The sequence below is a fragment of the Eurytemora carolleeae genome, unplaced genomic scaffold (genome assembly GCF_000591075.1).
Source record: "Eurytemora carolleeae unplaced genomic scaffold, Eaff_2.0 scaffold21, whole genome shotgun sequence".
Classification (NCBI taxonomy): Eukaryota; Metazoa; Arthropoda; class Copepoda; order Calanoida; family Temoridae; genus Eurytemora; species Eurytemora carolleeae.
This window is the reverse complement of record NW_019396207.1, coordinates 285030-310282: the sequence shown is the minus strand read 5'-3', so window position 1 is coordinate 310282 and position 25253 is coordinate 285030. Positions and strand designations below refer to the sequence as shown.

At 33.8% G+C, this 25253-nt stretch overlaps 2 protein-coding genes and 2 long non-coding RNA genes across 4 annotated transcripts; 3 read left to right on the top strand and 1 right to left on the bottom strand.

The window, feature by feature from the left end:
• The first annotated feature begins 6783 nt into the window (after positions 1 to 6783).
• Positions 6784 to 8195, top strand: LOC111698151 (uncharacterized). Its single transcript, XR_002764476.1, has 3 exons — positions 6784 to 7910; positions 7965 to 8048; positions 8105 to 8195. It is a non-coding gene; the product is annotated as an uncharacterized LOC111698151 (long non-coding RNA).
• LOC111698150 (uncharacterized) lies at positions 8185 to 9453 on the top strand. Its single transcript, XR_002764475.1, has 3 exons — positions 8185 to 8272; positions 8333 to 8616; positions 8672 to 9453. It is a non-coding gene; the product is annotated as an uncharacterized LOC111698150 (long non-coding RNA).
• Positions 9454 to 11947: 2494 nt separating this feature from the next.
• LOC111698190 (uncharacterized) lies at positions 11948 to 20304 on the top strand. Its single transcript, XM_023468451.1, has 5 exons — positions 11948 to 12040; positions 12790 to 12860; positions 13008 to 13191; positions 13405 to 13484; positions 20223 to 20304. The coding sequence occupies exons 1-5, from the start codon at positions 11962 to 11964 to the stop codon at positions 20253 to 20255; spliced, it is 447 nt and encodes a 148-aa protein (XP_023324219.1). The 5' UTR covers positions 11948 to 11961; the 3' UTR covers positions 20256 to 20304.
• A 4046-nt stretch (positions 20305 to 24350) lies between these two features.
• Positions 24351 to 24722, bottom strand: LOC111698159 (pentatricopeptide repeat-containing protein At1g10270-like). Its single transcript, XM_023468416.1, has one exon. It carries the CDS (start codon positions 24720 to 24722, stop codon positions 24351 to 24353), a length of 372 nt encoding a protein of 123 aa, XP_023324184.1.
• Positions 24723 to 25253: the final 531 nt, after the last annotated feature.

Sequence of the window (25253 nt, the reverse complement as noted above, 5' to 3'; positions counted from 1 at the left end):
AGTATATACTCCATATTTCTGATATATCTCCTCTGTCGTAGGTGCTATGGCAAAGTAATTACGTACCACCATAGTATATACTCCATATTTCTGATATATCTCCTCTGTCGCAGGTTTGAGGGCAGAGTAATTATGTACCTCCATAGTATATACTCCATATATCCCCGCTGTAGTTCCTTTGTCGTAGATGCGACGGTGAAGTGATCAATATACCACCATAGTATATAATCCATGTTTTCACTGTCGTATATACTAAAGAGGAGATCAATATAGCTAAATGAAAAATTTGAATTGTTAATTTTTTATCAACCCGCACAGCAGTACACTCATGAGCTTCAGTTACTCTCAAACTCTTCAACATGAAACACTGTGAAGCTATCCTGTGTGATGTTAATCCAACCAAGGAGCCTGTTGTTAATCCAACCTTGGAGCCTTATGTGAATCCAACCAAGGAGCCTCATGTGAATTCAACCAAGGAGCCTCATGTGAATCCAACCAAGGAGCCTCATGTGAATCCAACCAAGGAGCCTGATGTGAATTCAACCTTGTGGCCTGATATGAATCCAACCAAGGAGCCTGATGTGAATCCAACCAAGGAGCCTGATGTGAATCCAACCAAGGAGCCTTATGTGAATCCAACCAAGGAGCCTGATGTAAATCCAACCAAGGAGCCCCATTGTAAATCCAACCTTGAAGCCTGATGTGAATCCAATCAAGGAGCCTGATGTGCATCCAACCAAGGAGCCTGATGTGAATCCAACCAAGGACCCTGATGTGAATCCAACCCAGGAACCCCATTGTGAATCCAACCTTGAAGCCTGATGTGAATCCAATCAAGTAGCCTGTTGTGAATCCAACCAAGGAGCCTGTAGTGAAGCCAACCAAGGAGCCTTTTTTTGAATAATAACCAATTCAATTTATGACATTTTGAACCCATGAAAATAATTGTGATATTTTTGAAGAAATTATAGAAAATTTGTGTACATTGTAATTGTAATTCAATACATATATTGAACCTAGTTAAACATCTAATTTATAAAGCGTAAATATATATAGAGTGTAGAGTCCGATGTAGAATGTAGACATCGGTGAAAATGTCCCCGATGTAGAATGTAGACATCAGTGAGAAAGAATTCGATTTAGTATATACTACATGGTACCGACATCTCAGTGTTTAGATGTGGGAGATCATATCTGCGATGTAGTAAATACTACATCGTATGTAGGACAGATCTTGGTGGGTGCCGTTTACTATACCGCCAGGACCTACATTGGACATGATGATCAGAGCTCCGCCCAACTCTAGCGAAGCCTGTCGTATATACGAGGCGGTATAACCATAATCGGTTATTTTGCTAGCTGGGTAGCAAAATAGGTAAATCGTTCCACGAAAATTCAGCAATTTTTCACATTTCATTCAATTGAGAAAAATGCGAAAATTTTTGCTTTCTTTGCGAAATTTTTCTTTTCTGTTTTGCGAAAAAACAAATGCAAATTTTTGCAGAATTTTTTTTATCAAAACGTTTTTACACAGAATTTCGCATCATTTTCGCATTTTTTTTGCTTAATTCATGTTCGCAAAAAAGTTAGAAATACGAAAGAAAGTGTTCGCATATTTTGCAAAAGTCCGTTGTTAGATCTAAATTATGTCAAGCTGAAAAGCTTTGATCTGGAAATGGCGTACCCCTGCTAGATCAGGGACCTATTGGACAGTCCCTAGCTTCTTGAATTGAATTAAATTAAATTGAAAAAATTAATTTTGGAGTTGTACCATTAATAAAAAATTCAAGATTATATTTTAAAATAAATTAATAACTTAACTTGAAAAGAAATTAAATAGAATAAGATCAAATTCCTTTATTAAGATGAATTATAAGAAATGTAAAAGGCCTTGGAACAGTATTTTATACAGATTAAAACGTAACTGTTATGAAGACAAAATCAGTGATTAAGCAGAGCTGAAAACATTAAAACGGGATACCTATAATCCCGACTGATTAATCCGAATATCCAATGTGGACACTTTTAATTTCTTGCCTAATCCACTCATTTATTTTGGAAACGGTTAACAGTACACAAAAACCGCTTTTTCAGAATTAGAGAGTCCCTCCCGTGTCTGTATATTAATCATAAATTGTGCGCAAAATTTAAAAATTTCTCGGCTTCTAATACGCGACTCTGATTGGTTGAATTTTATACACTTTTCAGGATACAAGTACAAGATTAGGTTAGTCTCGAGATTAAGAAAAAGTGAGGATCAATTATTGATCTCGATATCCACCATTCTAAAGGTCTCAGCTCTGATCACGCAGATTTAACGGTTTGGTCCTTATTCCTTAAAACTGTGACTTTCGATCATAATTGGAACTATTAAAAGCAATTTTTTTGCCTATTCTCTTAAATAAATTTTTGTTGGCATATACTTTTCAAATAAAAAAGTAAAAATAAATAGAAGAAAACAATTTCATAAAAAATTTGACTTTTTTTTTAAAGATAAGGTACAAAATAATATTAATGATTTGTACATAGGACAAGTTTAAAGGAATTTAGATAATTGTTTAAATTTTTTATGTGAAAGTTATTTTTGAAATAATATTTATGATAAGTGTAAATATAATAGTAGATGTGTACCTGGGAAAGAGATTGTAAGATCTGAAGTCGAGAATCCTTCCGAAGAGTTTATACCCAGCTAATTACTAGGGGCGCACAGTTGGCCGTGCGTCATAAAAGCAATAATTACCTAATTCTAGTCCACTTTCTCTCACAACTGTTCCTTTAGAGATAATTTTTCTGTTTTGACGTAAATCTATTTAGTCATCTTATGTTTGAAAAGAAGATTTTCAAAATGTTCTTGACGTTTCTTCTTTATAGTGCCTATTGTTGTAATCTGGAACGGATTAGGAATACCTTAGAATTTACGTATATATATATATAGAAAATGCGGCCAGCGCTCTATATAATGAATCAAAGCAAAAGGAAACGGCAGTGCACAAAGAACCTTACTAGTAGAAAGAATTATAATATTAATATAATCTTCTACCTTAGGTCAAGGGCAGCTCCCAACTCACCGATTCATAACTCAGACTATTAGCTTAACATAGCCTGATAAACATATTCAACTCTGAATAGCAAGTTATAGATATCTATCTAAGCATAGATAGGCAAGGATATATAATCCTGCATAGCTAAATACAATATATAGATCCTCAAAGAAATATCTAGCTTTACATCAACGAACTAGAATATATAGTTCCACATAGCTAAATACCATGCATAGCTCTGCAATGCCAGATGAGATAAATAGCTCTGTAAAGCTAAGCCAGATAAACAGTGCTGTAAAGCTAAGCCGGACAAATAGCTCCATAAAGCTAAGCAGGACAAATAGCTCCATAAAGCTAAGCCGGCTCCTTGGCCCTGCAAAGCTAGATAAGACAAATAGCTTTGTAAAGCTATTTGTATAAAGATGATCCTTAGCTCCGCAAAGCAAAATTAAATAGCTTTATATAATTAAGCAAGACAAATAGCTTAGTAAAGCTATTTATAAAGATAACTGATTTTAGATTGTTAATAATTGTATCAATAGTTAAGTAACTAAAATACCATAAAAGTTGCTAAAGCTTTATTATAAATAATGATGGATTAGAGTTTGTGGCATTGTTTATCTCGGATTTCAAGTGAGATAATCAATACATGCTATATAAAGTTAATAGCTCCGCAAAGTTAATAGCTCCGCAAAGCTAAATAAAAAAGCTCTATAACGCTAAGCAAGACCAATAACTTAGTAAAGTTATATACAAAGATAAATAATTTTCGATTGATTATTAGTATATTATAAATAGCTAAGTAATTAACAATACCGCAAAGGGTTTCTAAAGCTTTAATGGAGATTACGACCACCCTGCCCCCAGAGGGTGACCATAAAGACCATGGGGTTGTAGTTCCGGTCCTGCCTGCTGCTGATGTGTCTGATGTGTCTGTGGGTGAAGGAGGGAATGATCTGGATAGGAGAGGGCCAGGAGATGGTGACCCCCAGACGGGGGATTCCAATGTAGATCCCTCTGATCCGGAGGATAGGCCTGAGGATGCAGACGAGGACAACCTCCTGTGGATGAGACTGGGCCTCCAGCCAGACAGAGACTGGATAGATGTAGTTAGTAGTAACTGGAGAAGGATCGAGGGCCAGATAGATGTTGCTTGGCAGAGCCTACATCAATTAATTGTAGATGCATCTCAGGGGCATAGGAGGATATCTAGGGAGGAATGCTATCTGAGGATGGAGGTGGAACTGTTGATCCACATGTCCTTGCTGATGCTAAGAAGGGTGGAGCTCCTGCTGTCGTTTGAGACCGAGGTGGATCCGAATGATGAATACTAATCTCCTAAATATAAATATACAATTATTACAATTATTGAATTAATAGATATGAACTAAGAGAGTTAATTATTGCGTTTAAAATTCTGCTGTAGACCGAATCAAACTCAGGGTTTACAACACTATTTAAAAGTACCTTTCCCGTACTGATTTCTCAATTTTGCCTCCTCGATATTTTGCATTCAATGTTTGTTTGCAATTAGAATTTTCTGAAGTGCTTTATTATTAGTGTTTCATCATTATTTGCGTTCACTTTTCCAATAGATAAATGTTACCAGAGCTGGGAACTTTTGTATTGTTAATTAATCTCTAGTTCATCTGCAGATTAATTTAATATTTATTTCATATCCCGCATCGTAATCGTACCCAGTCAGTGGATGAAGGAAGCATTGATCACTGATCTGGGGAGGGATAATTGAACTGAAGAGATTATGCACTGATCTTCAAATTAAAAGTGCCCTCAGTGGATATCGAGATCAAGTGATGGGTAAAATAAATAACCAGCTCAGCTAAAATTTTAATAAATTGTAAATTCTAAATTTGATAAAACAGTATTTTTAGCAAGATATCCTAAGCATGAAGCTTAGGAATGAAATTACCCTCAGGAATCCAATATCATTAGGAAAAAAATATTTTTTGAAATTAAAGACTCCTTTACCATTAGGAAATTAATATTTTTAAGAATAAAATATCCTTTGGAATAAAATATCCTTAAGAATGAAATATCCTTAGGACTACAATATCATTAGGAAATTGATATTCTTACTTCTTAGAAATTAAATATTCTTTGGAATTAAATATCCTTTGGTATTATATATCCTTTGGAATTCAATATACTTTGGAAACCATGTGCCCGTTTTGGGAATTTTAGCACTTTCCCTTGAAACAATACCTAGATCCACAGGAATTTTTCAGCTATTAACATGATGGGGCAACATCAATTCTCCATTGCACACCTCTTTAATACACATGAGTCTCTTATATTCTTTATTTCTGGTACAGCGATACAGAGCTAGGACCCGTAACTGAAAAACAATACATCAGTCACGGGTTAAAATAAATAATAAATTAGTATTATAGTTATTCAAATAAATAAAATTAGCCAAGTTTACATTAAAATTTGCTCCAGTGTGATTAAATTGTAACAACAATTATGAATTGAAATAACACTTACAAAGTTGATTAGGCCGGAGAATTTAATAGCTCTAGAGTTGGATGATTGTTACCAGCTGTCTCTTATACATAACTAGTGTAAAACCAACTATTTCTACAGCTACTATTTTAGATGAATCTGTAACCAACTCAGAAGACAGATAACTCAGAAGATCTGAAATCTGAAGCCAATTTTATCAACCCATTTTAGAGATATGTAAGGTTGCAGGTGTTTTTGTGTGTTCATAGTAGAGTTCTTCTGAATAATGGTTTGTTCCATTGCCAATTGGTTGTTGGAAAAAGCAAGATAATCACAGGGTCAACCATCCCCAGAGCAGAATTAAAAGCAGCTACTATTGGATCAATCCTTGGTCACCTTGTGGTGTCAAATGTTGGGAACCAGTTCCAAAGTTCTATATTTGTAACAGATAGCACAATTACCTTATATTGGATCAATCAGGATGACCGCCCCTTGCAGATTGCTGTTAGGAACCAGGTTATTGAAATAAGAAGGTTTACACTGAAAGAACAGTGGTACCATGTTGACACTAAAGATAACAACAAATAACTTTGTCTGGAGAGGAGAAAAGGCTTGCTGCTCTAGAGCTTAAAGCCCCTGATATAAGAGGCCATGTCCTCTCTAACCTAACCTCTAAGATTGGAGACCGGTATTCTTTCAGCAAGTACATAGTAGAGCCATGTGTCTTGCCTTGGAATAAATCAGTCCGTGTTTTTGCTTTTGTGATGAGATTCATCAACAATATAAAGGCTAGACTTCATAAGAAAAGTAATGTAAACAACCAAAATCCTCTCCCTTCCTTAATATTGCAACTTTCCAAGGAAGAGGTTGAAGCTGCAGAGAACTATTTTTTCAGGAAGGGTACTTTGGAAGTGTGAGCAATTTGCCAAAGGAAAAGCTTGGAAGGATTGCACAGTTATGAAAGACAAGATTCTTTATTATACTGGTCGTATTTTGGATGGCCAGGAGGTCCACTCAGTTGAGCAAAACATGCTGGATCTAACACCCCTTACCTTTGTCAAACCTATTTTAGACAGGTTTTCTCCAATTTCCTACTCTATTATGATTCATGCGCACCAGGAAGAGACTAACCACAGGAACTCTATCTCCACCCTTAGAGAATCAAGGGAAACAGCATTTATCCTTAGAGGTAGAGATCTAGCTGAGGAAATTCGAGAAAGCTGTGTATACTGTAGGAGATTCAAGCAGAGGCTGGTCCAGGTAAAAATGGGTAATATTCATGAGACAAGACTTACCATTGCACCAGTGTTCTACAATACACAAGTGGATTTGATGGGTCCCTTTGAAGCCCGATGTGAACACAATCATCGTAGTAAGGTCAAGGTATGGGTGTGTTGTGTTCAAAGATCCCGCAACTTCAGCTGTTTTTGTGCATGCTATGCAGAAATATGATACTGGAGCATTTCTGGATGCATATACTAGATTCACTTCAAGATTCTCTCATCCTAATAAGTTATACATTGATGAAGGAAGCCAGCTAGTAAAAGCATGTAAGGAGATGAAATTCAATATATTGGATATCACAAAATCTCTAAACTCCAAGGTGATGACTGGAATTGAATATGTGACCTGTCCTGTTGGCGGACACAATGCCCATGGAATGGTAGAAAGATCCATCTGAGAGATCAAGACGTTGTTTACAACTGTGTATTCTGGTCTGAGACTTGACATCATGAGTTATGAAACAGCCTTTGCATGGACATCAAATGAATTGAATAATCTTCCTTTATGTCTAGGATCAAAGTATGTCAATCTTGAGCACACAGACCTCATAACCCCCTCCAGATTATTGTTTGGTAGAAACAATAAACGAGCACCTTCTGGATTTTGTACCCTTGATAAACCATCAAGACTTTTAGAACAAATGGAGATGGTGGAGAAATCTTGGTGGCAAACTTGGAAACAAGAGAAGCTGTCTGATTTTATCCCCAAGTTGTCAAAGTGGATTACAGGAGATGAGTATAAACCTAAACCAGGAGATATTGTTATCTTCACCCGAGAAGAGAATGATCACCAATTAGGATCACCAGTGTGGAGGACTGGCCACATTCAATCAGTTGAAAGATCAGTCCCAGACTTTCATTAAAGGAGATCTATACCCTTATATTTACAGGGAAAATGTTCTACCTTCTGCAAAGTGTACTTTTAAACCTTTGAATCTTCCCAAGATTGGTAAACTGCCCTAAGCTGAAACCTTAATATAGGTATATCATTTAACACTGAATTAACAAACTAATCAAGTATGTTGAATTTGCTGATTTAGATAATCAGCCTAAACAGTTAAATCATTCTACTATGATGTCAAAGTCTCCTACTAAGATGTAGCAGATTGGAATTATCACCAAGGTAACACTGACAATATTAATCAGTCCTGGAAGTAATAATATGTGGATGATTTAGATAATCAGCTAATATACTGATCAGCTTCCTACCAAGTTGCCCAATTCTCCTACTAAGAAATAGTGAACCAGAGTTATTATCAAGGTATTATTGGAAAATGTAAATTAGTTGTGTAACTGATAATACTCTGTCCGATTTAGATAATCAGCCAGCACAATTGAGCAACCTTCTACTAAGATGTACAGTTAGTCAATCTTCCACCTAAATATTCCAGTCTTCTACTAAGATGTACAGTTAGTCAATCTTCCACCTAAATATTCCAGTCTTCTACTAAGATGTATGAGTCTGGAATAAAGTAACCTTCAAAGGTAAATCTGTTATAATAATCTAGTTATAAAACTGATTATAACATAACATTGCTGATTTAGATCATCACCCCCAGCATCTATTTATTCTGCCCTCAGTCTACTACTAAGATGTGTCAGCCTGAGTAGCAAGATGCTAAGATGTATATGGAGAGACTGCAGACCAAACCCTGAAGGTATAAAGAAATACCTCTTATCACCTAGAGCAGTCAATACTGATAATTTATTGTTGCTTAGTTATAAGTTGTCTGTACCTGCAATCAGCTGTCCTAAGAAGTAATGGATCAAATCAGCTATACCCCTGGATACTACGAAGAAGAACAGGGCCAGAATATGTTCTGATCAAGGTATATACAATCAGGATCCACATAAGAAAATCATTTTAATAGAATGATATTTTAGATAGTCAGCTAGAAGATTATCACTGATAAAATAAGCAGATACTTATCAGCCTATTCTCACTGAGTGCCAGATAAACAAATCTTCTAACTTATTTAGGTAGGAAGTAAACCTTGAGAAATCTGTGATATTATAGGATTGGGAAAATATTCTAAAATAAATGTTTCCACTATATAGAAGAGTACCTGGAGAAGAGATCTGGTAACTATCCCAGAGAAATCTAAACCAGATCTACGAGGATAGATCTATAGAGATACCAAGAAGCCACTTAGAGACCATCAAAGTGAGTTAAATTCCTTGAAAGTCTGGGCACAATTTTCAGTTTCAAATGAACAAATTTAGATTTATAAAAGATGTTCTACTTGGTTAAAAGTTTTACAATAATATGCAATTTTGAATGGACACATTAAGATTTTAAATAATGTTTTATTTGATTAAAAAGTGCAGCCATAATTTTTTATCTTAAATTAACACATTAAGATGTATAGAAATTGTTTACTTGTGAATCTAATTAATTGTAAATATTTTAGTTTTTCACTGGATGAAGATGAATAAATTATAACCAACAAGTTGTTCATCAAATGTAGTGCATAAAGGGTGGCAGTCTTCTGACAAGTGCAAATAATGTTTATGCCATCACATTAGAGTATCTCAAGAATTTTAGATAGCACAGCTAGAAATAATAAGGAGAGTTTATATAAAGGCTTATCATGTGTTAGAGGAGATAGTCACACTTTCGTCTTTAATTGTTCACAAAGATCACACAAAACTTGATTATATACCTTTATCTGCTCGAAAGCAGCAGTCCCGGTTTAGAGAAACACCGATGCTTTCGACGGGACTTCTCCGAGAGGAGGAACAGATACTGCTCCGAGAGGAGGAACGGATAGATGATGATTGGATCCGAATAAGGTTGAGTTAAACATCAGATCTCAATCTTGAGGACAGTGATGAGATCTAAATAAGATTAAGTTAGACATTAGATCTCATCTTGAGAGCAGCTTCATATTTAATCTTCACCTTTAGCTGCTTAATAGCAGCAGTCCTGGTTTAGAGAAGCAAGGAAGACGCTTCCGACAGGACTTCTCCATGTAGGAGGTGAAGACGATGGTGCCCAGCAGGGAGACACTCTGCAGGCGGTTTGAATCTGCTCTATCAGACTCTCCTTAGATTGAAGAGATCATCCTAGTCCAGGAGTACGGCGTGGGTAGATCAGAGGAGGACTTGGTCTACGAGATAAAGGAGTAATTAGTCTCGAATAAGCTTCAAAAGTTCAGAATTCTCTAGGAATGTATTTTCACCTGTTAATACATTAGTTCATAGTTCAGGACAGGCGATGAAATACAAGAACGATCTGGATTCACTTTATATAACATCCATAAGTTTTAATGAGCTTAAATTCAAAAAAAAAAGGTTTTAGGCAGTGTTACATTTACATTTAAATAAGATGTTTTATAAACCTAGTATTGCACAACCTGGAGTACTAAGGCAGGATAACGCAATTATTCTAGCCCATTATGGTCTGAAATATATAGACCATTAAATATATTTTTTAGATATAGGCTCTTTAAATTATAGACTTAGACGTTATAAAAAAGCTTATTAAGCTTGAAGATCTAAAACTTTAGGCCAGAAAAATACATTTAACATAAAACTTTAGTTAAATTCTCAGATAAAATCTTATATATAATTTTGAATAAATGTTTGTGTATATATATAGTAGGAACAAGTGTAGAGTTTGATGAGAAGATCTTCATGTGCTTCTTTAGATCACGATTTCTGGATTCAACCTGAACATCAAGATTTAAGAAAAGATCCGTAGATCTTACAAACCAATATCATTGGGAAATTAATATTCTTAGGACTCCAATATTATGAAAATAAATATCCTTAGGATTTAAATATCCTTTGGAATTAAATATCCTTAACACTTGATATTCTTAGGATTACTGTATAATTTTTACTTTATTTTTTTCGTTGTCATTATTTAATAATTTAAAAAAAAACTAATTCTGAAAACGTATCCACCCCCAGAGTAGGAGTTTTGAACGTCGAATTTGCGCTCAAACTCAGGATTTACAGATCTTTGAAAAGTTTACTAGGTCTCAAATGAATCCGAAAGAAGTTTTCTACAACACTTCATACTTAGTTCAACTACCTTACATAGCCGGTCACTCCCTTTAAATGTAAATCTTTTAATATTCAAGGAACAAGACCTCCGTTACCTGACCACCTAGACTTAGATGACTCCTACGCCAAGGTTCTTGAGGTCAGTTTATCTACACTTTGCGAAACAAAAATTACGACATTTTTTGTGTGTACTGAATTTTTCTCTTCATTATATATATATATCTACATGAGCAAGATATTAAAAAAAGATTTCATGATACTTTTTTCAATGTGTTCTTTGCCGCCACCATGGAGGATCCTACACTTCGCCCTTCTGCTCGGGATAATATTAATATTCTGGACTCAGAGAACAAGGATAACAGTGTACTTTGTGTTAATGTTATAGAAGCTCCTTCTGCTCTATAATAAGAGGACAAGGAGGACAGTGTCCTCTGTGTTAATGATATAAAAGCTCCATCTGTTCTACAGAGGACAAGGAGGACAGTGTCCTCTGTGTTAATGTCATAGAAGCTCCTTCTGCTCTATAATAAGAGGACAAGGAGGACAGTGTCCTTAATTTTATAGATCCTTCATCTGTTCTACAAACAGAGGACAAGGACAACGTTGTCCTTTGTATTAATGTTTAAGTACTTCTTCTGCTCTTTAGTACAACTGAAGGCCTAGTTTTACAGTTTCCTCTGTATTTATATTGCTTAAAACAGAAGAACAATATAGTGTCTTCATTTTTTATTGGGCCTCAAAGTTCAGAACTTTTTTTTAAAATGAGATCATTGTCATTCCGACTGGGCCTACAGTAACGAGAATTTCCATAGTTTTCAGTTATTGATATATTTATACATGTTTTTGATCTCTTATATTCGCAGTTTAAATAATCAATATTGTGTTTATTTATAATGTAATGTACCTTTGCATTTACCTCGTGACCTCAGTACCTTATTATGATATATTATTATTACAAATGTTACGTCATCAGTTAAAATGTGTTATTATGACCTATTCGTGTTTATAAAATATCTACTTTTTCATCATGTTAATTTTTATTTTGACAAAATTATAGTGCTTTTTGAACTCTTACATGTAGGCCATATATGTTGTTATGTTTAAAATTGTGCCTTCCAGATTTTAATTCAATTTATTTATTTCAGACAATTTACAAATGAACAATGTCGCAGATAAAATTGGTTCGAACAGATTCACAGCTGTCACGTGCGAGCGAATCTATGTGTGCGGATGATATTTTAGGTACAATCTACCTATTTATATATATATCAAATTAGACCGCGTCAATGGGTCTAAATTACGATTTGGGGGACAAATCAGAAAATTTAAGAAGAATGAATCATTTTGAAAAATTTAATAAGGCTAATAGATTTTTTTTTTTTGCAGAAAATGCTAGATTTTTTTAGCATAATGTGCGTAGTTAGGTGTTAAAGATTGGAGATAATCTAATATGATATGGGACGCTCTGTATATGGATTGTTAAATCTATGTCATACTATGCGTTCTTGTTGTTGCGTCTATTTACTGGTTCTGAGAAGTGTGTCCCCACTATTGCGTCGTCACTATTATATCTTTATAGATTAGTCCTCCTAAGTTAGTCGTCATAAGTCAATCCTTATAGATTAGTCCGTGATAAGTTGGTTCTCATTAGTAAGTCCTCATTACCTAGTCTTTACAAGTGCATCAGGGGTTTACATTTTTTGGAATTACCTCCACCCCTGTGGGGGGGGGGTGATTTTTGGAGATCTGGGGGTGAAAAATTGGACGTTGAGAGACAAGTGTTTTAATCTTTTTTCACACTTTTTACTCAAAAATTTGTTATTTCCCCATTAAAAGCATTAATTTTCCCCGATTCAGCCAAAAACCACCCATTTTCTGGGTAAAAGCATGATTTTCACAACAGGTGAGGGGGGGAATGATTTATGATTATTAAAGATAATATACACCCCTGTTGCGTCTTTCTATTTCTACTTTAATATATATTTTTCTAGTTGAAAGTTGGAAAGGAAAAGCCCAGCAACAATTTGACTTGGAAACAATTCTAAACCTGTCACAAAGTCAGGTTAGGTCTTAAATAAAATGATATTTACAAAACATGAACACTGAACACTGAACACTGAACACTGGGAACTGGGAACTGGACTCACATTACACTGAACACTAAACACTGAACACTGAACACTGGGAACTGGACTCATTTTTTGTATAGGGTTTTAATGAGACTCAGACACAGATTGCTGAGACATTCTACTCCGTATCTCCTGTAAAACGACATCACTCCTTGAGATTAGATAATCCGAACAATCAGTACTCGGAGAGGTTTTCTCCCGGAGTAAACCTGTTTCAGTCTGAGAGAGGATCAAAATTTTTCAAATACGGAGACATTGACATAGGTGAAAATAGAAACTTTTTTACATCATTTATCGTGCAGTCAGTCGACACACAATTGCATTAAAAACTATTTAAATGTTAAATAAAATGAACATGTAGATTTGCAACCACAAAGACTCGTCGTTTTCTGTAAAGTACGAAGGGCTTGCGAAATATCCTGTAAGCCTGTAGTTGCTAAAACTCTAGAACTAAAAAATCAAATATTTTCTTCTCAGAGAGCCTGTTTGACTACCATCCCCGTGCTAGGTTGTATAAGCGCGGTTTTACCGATCAAAGAATAAATACTATTCTAAAAGTAAGAATTTTTTTACATATACATTATTTTTATACAGTCCTAATCAGAAAGACCTGGAATTAATTTACAATTAATCTGATGACGTTACAATCTAATTTTAAAAATATGATTGATGAAACGATAATCATTAATTAGCCCTAGTCCTGCCATTTCCAAACTATTCTGCCTTTTATTTTATTAATATGATTGATGAAACGATAATCATTAATTAGCCCTAGTCCTGCCATTAATTTACAATTAATCTGATGACGTTACAATCTAATTTTATTAATATGATTGATGAAACGATAATCATTAATTAGCCCTAATCCTGCCATTAATTTACAATTAATCTGATGACGTTACAATCTAATTTTATTAATATGATTGATGAAACGATAATCATTAATTAGCCCTAGTCCTGCCATTTCCAAAATATTCTGCCTTTTATTTTATTAATATGATTGATGAAACGATAATCATTAATTAGCCCTAATCCTGCCATTTTCAAACTATTCTGCCTTTTATTTTATTAATATGATTGATGAAACGATAATCATTAATAACCCCTTTCCTGCCATTTTCAAACTATTCTGCCTTTTATTTTATTAATATGATTGATGAAACGATAATCATTAATTAGCCCTAGTCCTGCCATTTTCAAACTATTCTGCCTTTTTTGAACATTTAAAATTGCCAGAAATATATATGTATTATGTAAAGTAAAGTCGGCTGATTAACTGTAAATTAATTCCGGGTCTCTCTGATTCTGGCTGCAGTATTTTAATGAATCAAAAACGTTCTTCCAAGCTAATGTTTTCCCCAAAATGCAGTTCAAACATACGATTTATTTTCATGTTAAGGATGGGGGTTGAGACCCATTATCAGCTGACACATGCATATTTATCAAAAAAATACAATTCAATTGTAAAAAGAACTAAATTCAATTTTTAAATAATAAAAAAAAAATAAAAAAAATTTGTATCTTTTGAACAATTTCAAGGTGTAGCGAAGTTACCTTGAAAGCAAACAAACATAAATCTTCAAATTTTAAATATAGAGATTTTCCTTCTCATGATGGAAAACATTCCTGAGAAAATAGTTTATGCATGTACATTGTACAAATACAGGGAGTTGTATTAATATTATTATAGTGTAAGAAGAATAATAGAAAGTCGTCTTTTAATTATTTTAATTATACTGCATACAGTTTTTTTTGGGATCTTTGAAATTGTGTCTCAAAATGATGCCCGGATTTTTGAAAGTTTTCCTTGTTATCAACACTCAACATAAATCTGTTTTAAAATATTTGTTTCTATTTTTATAAATGGGGCATAGAAAAATTCTTTTTTTTTACTAAAACTTTTAAGGTTAAAAGGACTTATACCGTCATGGAGTTGCATTATTCCACTCAGATCGTAAATTCTTCAATTAAATTTTAAAATCAATCAATCAGATATTACAACATATAAATGTCGATGTCAATTCGATCCATTCGTATAAAGTTATTTCATAATATATTTTTTTTAAATACGATGTACTTTTACGACGATACTTCGGAAATTATGCTAAACTTATAGCGGCAAAAAAATCGTCGTTTAAAGTACATTGTACATAAAAATTTATTTATCTATCTATCTTTTATCTTACTATCTTTCTATCTGTTTATCTACCTATCTATCTATCTATCTATCTATCTATACCTCCTCCTACTCCATGTTAAATAAATATTTCATCCCTTCAATATTTACATTTTCAACATTTCTCAGATATTCACTTTTAGTTGGAAATATTTGGAAAAGGAGGTTTCGACTACAAATAAACTGCAGGGTATGTATTTCCTTCTTTATACTTTAGATTGTGCGTTTATTAAATGTTGTCATACCTTAAAACTTTAATTGACATGACGTAATAGTTGATAATTGACACAGATACCTTGTACAGGGTGTGCTTGTACAGATTGTACAGGGTGTCCCAATAAACATGGGAATTAAGTGACGACTTCAATATCGTCGTTGTTTCGTGCGGTATTATAACGCGAAAACAATTAACATCTGAAACTACTTGTCTCGGGAATTCCAAAATGTGGTCTACCATTTTTGGACTTTCAAAGTTGACGGAGGTCTGGAGAAATCTGCCCAGATTCCCTTTTATCCGATAACAAAAAAAATTTTAAATGTTAGATATCTCCGTCAATTTTAAGGATACAAAGAATGCAGACCAAATTTTGAAGAGCTCAGAAGACATAATTCTTTTTATGGTACATTTTTTTGTCATTTTATCAAATATCAGAAATCAATTCAAATCGTCTCTCAATTCCCATGTTTATTGGGACACCCTGTACATGGCACTTATACAAAGACGACTTCTGGAGTAAAAACTTAATTCGTTAGCAGAATCTGGGTAAACTTTCTTAGAAACCCGCGAACCGAGGAGAGATATACTTTCAGGTGTAAAACATTGTCACCTGATATGTAAAAGCCGACGGAAGATCCGGGGATGGGGGGGGGGGGCAAAAATAAAGTGAAAAAGATAAATCAAATGTTTTTGAAAATCAAAAGTACATACTCTGTAAGTTCAACGGAATAAAAAGACATGAAAGAAACAGCGGAAGTAAAATAAGAGACATTTTAAAAAGATTTAGCTTTTTTTAAATTGCATATTATAAAATCACCAACGAAATTAGAACAAAAACGGCGTTTATTCCACAATTTTCTGGTTCTCACTGTAGTAACATAATGTGGTCCTTACAGATCCAAGGAGAGGGGGGAGGGTAGGGCCGGAGGGGGGGGGTTGTCACAGGTTTAAGGGTTTCTATGTTTACATTTGAATTTCCTATTGTTTAGTTTAAACTAGTGGAGCTCTTCAGAATATGTGTATTGTGTAGAGACCCTCATATAGTCTTAACATTTCACACTGTATACAGGGGTAACCATAGACAATAACATTTCAATTATAGTCTTAACATTTCACACTGTATACAGGGGTAGCCATAGAAAATAACATTTCACACTGTATACAGGGGTAACCATAGACAATAACATTTCAATTATAGTGTTAACATTTCACACTGTATACAGGGGTAACCATAGACAATAACATTTCACACTGTATACAGGGGTAGCCATAGACAATAACATTTCACACTGTATACAGTTAAGGGGTTTTTCGTTCACAATAACCCTGACGCAGAAGCTCAAAGGAGTTAAGGGCATGCCGCGTTGAATGACAAGACAGAGAAAGTGCATGCGCGTAACTCCTTTGGGCTTCTTCCTCAGGGTTATAGTATTGTATTGTTATTAGTCTATGACTACACTACAGGGATAACAACAGACCACAAGACAATAAGATTTCAATTAAAGTCTAATTAAACATATCCTTGTCTGGTTATAAGATGAAGAGGTTTGCATTCAGGGGGATATAGGGGTGTGGACAGGAAGCGCTTTAGGGGGGAGAAAGGTTGGGCGCTGATAAGGATGGGGGGGGGGGGGGGGGTATGTACGATAAACTGCTGGAAAGGAATTGTGCAAAGGTGTGAATGTAAACTTGGGCAATACCCAATTTTGCGCATCACAAGATTTAACGACGAATTTTTTCTTATCAATTTTTTTCTTCAGATTTTTCTGAATTTTGTGGGATTGTGCGGTTTTGGGTAAATGATTTTATGTTTTTTTACAGAGCTGGATGAAAAATACGCCAAAACTTTAGTTTTTGTAATAAAACTCTTTGAATATAATGCTGAATGAAAATGAAAGAGGACCATTTGCTAGTTGACAACTGAACTATAATTTTATTTTATTCTATTAAAATAAATGCCATGTAAACAATGGGTTTAAAAGGTTCAATTCTGATAAAAGTCTTTAAAGTAAAACCGCAACATCTTTTAAAAAGAATTCAGTTTAGAATTGCACTGAAATATTCTCTTCATCGACTTATTTTAATATGTTTTACAACATAAGTCTAGAAAATCATATTACAGTGATACCCAGACAACCCTAAGAAAGGAAGACGACTTTTAGATGTACATTATTACTTTAAATAGTCCCATTAGCATGGAACGCAGCAATTGTGCACTGTTAACAGACCCATTTCACTTGATAAATGATTTAATAAGTAAAGTCGTCTTCCTAGTTCAGAGTTTTCTGGTTATCACTGTATGTCCATCAAATAAAAGATCCTAGTAACTAAAAAATTATAATTTATTAATTTTTCATTTCTTTAGAAATTTAATGGCGAGATTTGGTTAAAATCCCGTTTAAATAAATGAAAAAATGTTTTTGTAAAAAAATTTAACATATTGAATTCTAGCATGATTGAAGACTAAGGGGGAGAGTCTGCTGGCCTCTAATGTTTTGTATTTTCTCAAATATTTAAATGAATCCTGACAAATACATTTTCGCCGGGGAAAGTTCAAACGTCAATCTGAAGAATTTAACAAGATTTTTTCTTAAACAAAAATCGTGAGAAAACTTTCAAAGGTATAAGGAAAAAGAAACAAATGTTGAATAAGGAATTGAACACAAGCCAAGAAACTTTGATATTTCATCAAACTTTGACTCTTTCATCAATTAGATGTCTAGAGGTCTAGAGGCTGCAAACTTGCAGAGTTGGAAGGATTTAAAAATAGAGTTTGAGGCAAGTAAGCTTCTTTGAGCGTTAAATCTAGATTTCTGAATTCGTTTTTTAATCTAAGTTGAAAAAGTACTTATAATTAAGAAAAATATTCTTTATTTGCAAGACACTTTGTTTTATTTCAGTTAACAGACATTCATTAAAATCTAATATATACGTGTAAACATGAAAAGAGTTTGTTCAAAAATTGTAATCAATTTGATTTTCCTTTTAACATATTCTAGGTTTTTATGGCGCTTAGCGCCTCCTTCCCTGTAAATAGTTTTAGCTTTCAACTGTTGTTCTGCAAGTCGGCCATTTAAATTTTGGCTTATTTTTCTTTTCGAATTGGCGCATTTTCAAACAAAAACTTCCAAATAGTAAACATAAATTTTGTTCTCTCCTTTTTTGTACTTTAAACCTTTGCTATGGTCATGTGAAGTCCCACACTAAAATTTGGCACAATCGGTTCAGCCGTTTTGATGTTTAATGGATACAATCGGTCAAACAAACTAACAGACGCAGAGCAAATTGTTAAAAACGGCTTATACTGAAGAACGTAGCGTCCATACAAATTCAGAAAGTTGCAACATCTGACTCAGATCGTAAATATTCATATTTCATATTTTTATTCAACTACTAAGCGCGAGATAATACAAATAAAAAAATCACAATTTACTATGTAGTTTGGACCCGCCTAACCAGAGTAGGTTGTTTTAATTGGTTGGCCCACTATATACTTCAGATAGGCGTCTCAAGGGTCTCGATGAAAAGCTAAAGTGATTAGCTTTCAGCCTATACCCCCTTTCATTTTTCCTTTACTGTCCCTTTAAGCTCAATTTAATTTTAAACAAATCATTCGGATATTTCAACCAATAATCATCGATAATTTTCCGACGCATTTGTATAAAGTTTCATAATATTTTTCACTTTCTATGATCATGATAGTTACTTTATTCCTCCTTCCAGGAATGTTCGAAAATCTAGCGCCAGCGAAATATTATTATTAAAAAAATCAAAAATATTATGAAATATTAACTATACCCCCTTCCATTTTTCGCGAACACTCCTTTTAAAGTTATCATCAAAGATGCCCTTGCATCCTGATGAAATAAAGGGTGTCCCAATAAACATGGGAATTCAGTGACGAATTCGATATTGTCTTTTTAAATAATTCTTTGATTTAGTATGATACCTACTCAGAAAGCTGTAATCCGTAAGATTTTCGTCTGCTATGTTCACATTTTGTTTGTTTATGTTTTGACTGCATAGGGGTGTACTTAGTAATACAAGAAAATTGCAGTATACAAACAGAGTAAACTTGTCCTTCTTCACTGTTTATCTTGCGGAGACATTATAGACAGTCTTTTACTCTTTTCATAAAATAAACTCAAGCAGACATAATAATATTACGGCTTTTGGAATTAGGTATTACAATGCTAATGCATAACAAAGACGATATCCAATTCGTCATCGAATTCCCATGTTTTTTTGAACACTCTGTATTAAGGTGTTATTGTTCTCCGATCTAGATACAGTTAAACCCAAAATGAGCCATACATCGAAAGAATTTATCAAATGTCGTCTTGACAATTTTTCAATGGGTTTTATACTATTTTACCTAAATCTCGGTTATTGCGAAAATAAATAAATAGCCATTAATATGTGGGAACTGTTTTAAAGAGCTCCATATAATCATTTAATTAAAAAACTAAATATCGAGCAACATTCCATTATCAGAAAGTGAAGAACACGACATTTGATAAATTCTTTCGATGAATGGCTTATATAGGGTTTAACTGTAGGAACATTTTAGCTGTTTTCCGTTCGTCCTTTCTATAAAGGGTTCTAGGTATTATAACATAGAAAACTTTTGATTTTTTATAAAAAAAAGATAAAATGTGCAAATTACGTTTTGCAGTCCCCAACAGTCATTAAACTTGTCAAATTGTTTGAACTTTTTGTTTAAAATGTATGTTTGTATATATCATGGCTAAGGAAGGCAGTGCCGTAAAACAACTAAACAAAATGTCGTCGTATTTAACTTTTTAACTTTAATGACGACCTTAAACTCTTGAAATATGACAATTAGCAATAATAACTGTTGGAACTGCCTTGAAATAAATAACTTTTAATGATTATTTATAGATCTTGATGAATACAATGAGAGGTGTAAACTAGAAATCTCTGAACTAGGAATACGACTTTTAGAATCAATTTTAAAAATTCCAATGAGCATGAACACAGTAATTGTACAATGTACTATGTAAACAGACCCATTTAACTAAATTAGTGATTTAATAAGTCTTGTTAATCTATTTGCTTTGTAACAACATTAAATAAACTTGCTCTTGCTATAATGTCGTCTTCTTCCTATTCCATTGTGTTCTATTTATTACTGTAAGAAAAGTCGTCTTCCGGAATATTATTGCAGACATAAAAAAGTCAGAAAATAGAGAGACAACGTTATTCCCAGAAGAAAAGATGTATTTAGCATAAATCAGATATAATAATAAGTTTCTAACCAACAATTATCATTGAAAAAAAACATCGTAGAAAGACATACTTCGCAACCCCCCCCCCCCCCCCCCAACACTCCAATTCCTTTAGCCCTAAAATGAATTTTAAACATTTTATGTATAAACTATAAAGGTTGCATTCCTGTTTGCTAAAATCCTAGTTCATATTTGCTCAGAACGAGATTAATTTTCTCTTTTAACTTTAACCCCCCCCCCCCTTTATCCCCTTCAAACTATATTTCCATTATGTTCCTTAACCTCTCCCATACCTTTATCACCCCCCCCCCTCTACCCTGCACACACTCAAAGAGAATGAAATTGATTAATTCTTTATTTGACCATTCTACAACTTGATATGGTATAACATAATTATTCTAGTCCGATTATCCTAAAGAAGTTGGGGGGGGGGGGGGTCCGCTTGCTTACCTTGAAAGGGCAATGCATATGTAATTTCTATAATTTGAAGAGTGTCATGTCCAATTCACGATCACAGTATCTTTTAAAACTTTGACTTAGCTTTTACGGCAAAGATTTCCCTTTTCTAGTGTTCAATTTAATGCCTTTGGGCACCACAGGACGTCATTCACACATTCATTTAACAATCAAGCTTCTCGGCATTTTTTGTTTTTATTCTTATTTGTACATACTTTTTTATTTTGAAACTTCCCTGCTTGTTGTTTAAACTCCCCTTCTTGACGTTTATACTCCCCTTCTTGACGTTTATGCTTCCCTTTTCGATTTTTAAACTTCCCTTCTTCTTGTTTATACTTCTCTTCTTGATGTTTATTCTTCCCTTTTCGATTTTTAAACTTCCCTTCTTCTTGTTTATACTTCTCTTCTTGATGTTTATACTTCCCTTTTCGATTTTTAAACTTCCCTTCTTCTTGTTTATACTTCCCTCCTTGATGTTTATACTTCCCTTTGTTTGTGTTTGCAACTGTTTAAATTAAAAAATGTAAAAAAGAGAAATATAAATATTTTTAATTCTTTAGCACTATATGTTTTTCCCCTGGTTTTGCAAATACTTTAGAAGAACATATATATTTGTGATATGTATAAATGCAAAAACACTGACCGGATATTTGAATTTTGAAAAGCGGATATTGTGGGGCCGAAAATCTCTATTTCCGGTCCGTAGTACATCAGTAGATATATGTGAATTTATCTAATTCATCTATTCATTCATTCATCCTTGGTTCGTCTATACTTCAATTATTTATGATTTATCAATTTTTCATTCCATTATCATTTGTTCATCCATTTTTGGTTTATTATCGGTTCTTTCTTTAATTATTTTTTCATCCATTTACCATAAGTTTATCCTATAGTTCTTTATCGTTTATTTATTTCTTATTTACCCTTTTTCCTCAATTTATCATTTTCATTCTTTGATCACTTATCATTTCTTTTCCTCATTCATTTATCATTTATCATTTATTAATTCATCCTATTTATTCATCCTTTTATTGTTTATCATTCATTCGTCATACAAGTGAAACATTCATTTATCATTTAATCTTATATTCTTATTCATCAATTTATCTATTCATGCAATAATCAGTTATTTATTCATTTGAGATGATCATGTGTTACTTGTTAAATTTATTTACACATCCATTTATTGGTTTAGTAACTTATCATTAATTTATTTCATGAATATTTTTTAATCACTATAGATCATTGATTATATCATTCTTGAATTATTTTTTCGAAATTTGTAATAAAATACGAATTTATGAAGATTTTTTCTCTATAAAGTTTTCATCAGAAAACATAAATCCTAACCTATAAGTCACAAAGAGGTTTGTAAAAATACCTCACGGTCTGTCTAATTAACAAGTCTTATTTTAATTGATAAATTGTATGGCTAATTGGTTTTCAGTTAGATTGAAGATAGCAGGAGGGAGCTCAATCAAAACTAGATTCTAGCACCATCTTTGGTCAATTAATTTAACTATCTAACTTAAAATCTAGAGTATGCCTACGTCCTGCCTTCTGCTTTATATACACGACAGTACGAAGGAGAAAATGATGAATCGCTGCAAATATTTTTTTGTTGCTAAAATCATTTGATTTGTGTCATCAACTGTATATATGCGTATATATGCGTATATATGCGTATCTATGCGTATATAAGCTATTTCTGAACAGTTCTTTACTAAAGCTGTTCCTTCAGACCAACCAAATTAAACCTTCTTTGACAAATATTTGTCTTGGGGTAAGATTTTCATTCAGGGTGAAACAATTTGTTGTTCTTTCTAATATGTGGATACATGAAATTTAACAAATATGTTCCAGTATGCAGAGTGAACCAATTTGTTCTTTCAAATATGTGGATACATGAAATTTAACAAATATGTTCCAGTATGCAGGGTGAACCAATTTGTTGTTCTTTCGAATATGTGGATACATGAAATTTAACAAATATGTTCCAGTATGTATCATAAATTCAATTCTTTAGATCATGCTGTGTTGATGACGGTTCAATGATATATATAATTAAGCAATGGACAAAATTGACTTTAAAGTGTGATTCTTTGCATCATTTCAAAAATTTAAGATAAAATTGTTAGATTATCAAACTGAAAAATCAAATTTTTTTTTCTCACTTTTACAGAAACACCCAATTATGGGCCTGATAGCAATATTGCAATAGGAACAATAATTTCAACCTGTAATAATGATTGCATCCGATTACAAAAATTGCAACTTCCATTAATCTTGTAATAATAATTGCAACCTCTATCAATAATTACAACAAAAACAACAACTACTATAGTAATGACTGAGTTTGGTAACCATGATTAAATTCCCAGTTTTGTCTTATCATTTCATGTACATATGAATAAATAAATACCAGATAAATTATTAAACATGAAAAGGGCTATAGTATCCGGCATTGCCCAGGATACTTTTTTTCTAAGTGTTTTTAAACCTTTGCAACTCCGGTTATTGTATATTGTATATATCACACTCAAAGAGCTTTATTTATATATTATCCGTCTCTGAATTCACGCAACCTCGACACAATAAGCCTGAATTCTAAAACTGGATAGTTAAAATAAAAAAAAAAAGAATAAAGTAAAGGAATTGACCTTTTGTCACAAACTCAATTTTTCTTATCCGTATATCTTTGATACCTAAAGATGTAAACCTTTTCAAACTTATTTCATTTGATCTAACACGACAATTGTTGCAAAGAAAGAAATAGAAAATTTGAGTTTGTGGCGAAAACTCAGTTTTTTTGACAAATGCAAAATCTGCAAGTTTAGTAAAACGGCCAGGTCAGACATCTTGTTTTATCTTTAAAGATTTGTTTTCTTCTCTAGTAGTTTAGTCTCGGAGTAAATGCTCCAGTAAGAAACCATTCTTTTACAAACATCGGTTCAAGTCAATTCAATCTGGTAATTCTAGGACAGGGACTAGGACACAGACTAAGCACGGACTAGGACACGTACTAGGACAGGGACTAGGACAGAAACTAGGACACGGACTAGGACACGGACCAGGACAGGGACTAGGACAGAAACTAGGACACGGACTAGGATACGGACTAGGACAGGGACTAGGACAGAAACTAGAACATGGACTAGGACACGGACTAGGATAGGGACTGGGACACTGACTAGGACTAGGGAATTTTCTGTTTCCACGGAAAATGTAATTACTTGAAGAAGGGAGGGTACAGCTATGTTTGGTCTCTCTCCTATTGTGTTTATACAAACCCATTAATCCATGTACTCAACCCTCCTAGCAATTATTCTACAGTTAATTTCTCCATCCTTCCTCCATCCCTCCTCCTTCCTTCCTCCATCCTTCCTCCATCATTCCTCCATTCTTGCTCCATCCTTCCTCCATCATTCCACCATTCTTCCTCCATCCTTCCTCCATCCTTCCTCCATCCTTCCTCCATACTTCTTCCATCATTCATCCATTCTTGCTCCATCCTTCCTCCATCATTCATCCATTCTTGCTCCATCCTTCCTCCATCCTTCCTCCATACTTCCTCCATCCTTCCGCCTTCCTTCCTCCATCCTTCTTCCATCCTTCCTCCATCCTTCCTCCATCCTTCCTCCATCCTTCCTTCATCCTTCCTCCATCCTTCCTCCTTCCTTCCTCCATCCTCCATCCTTCCTCCATCCTTCCTCCATCATTCCTCCATTCTTGCTCCATTCATGCTCTATCCTTGCTCCATACGTCATATATTCTTCAAGTGCATAAAGAAAGTGTATTTCTCGTAGTTAGTGTGTGCACCTGAAGTGCTTCGTTTATTTCTTGAAAATTTATCTTTCATTCATTGTCTTGTAATGTAATAAGAACCCTTCTAGGAGAGAATAGAAGACTAACAGGATATCTCAGGAAACCTAGAACTTCATGAAAACCAAAGTCTTCAGAACTCCATGACACCCTTTGACCAGGACCGAGACAAGAAAACATGAAAAGATAGGAACAGGAAGAATGGCAAACCAAGGACATAGTGCTCAGATTTTTGGGACACATTGTTGTTTAGTGCATCAAAATATTTCATTATTGAACATTAAATTCTCTTTGCTTTTCTTAATATTAAACATACTTTACATACCCATTCGTTTAGACCAGTTTAAAGGGAGTAGTGAAAGTACTTTTGTATAACTCAATAACTAAATCTTAATCTCAACAC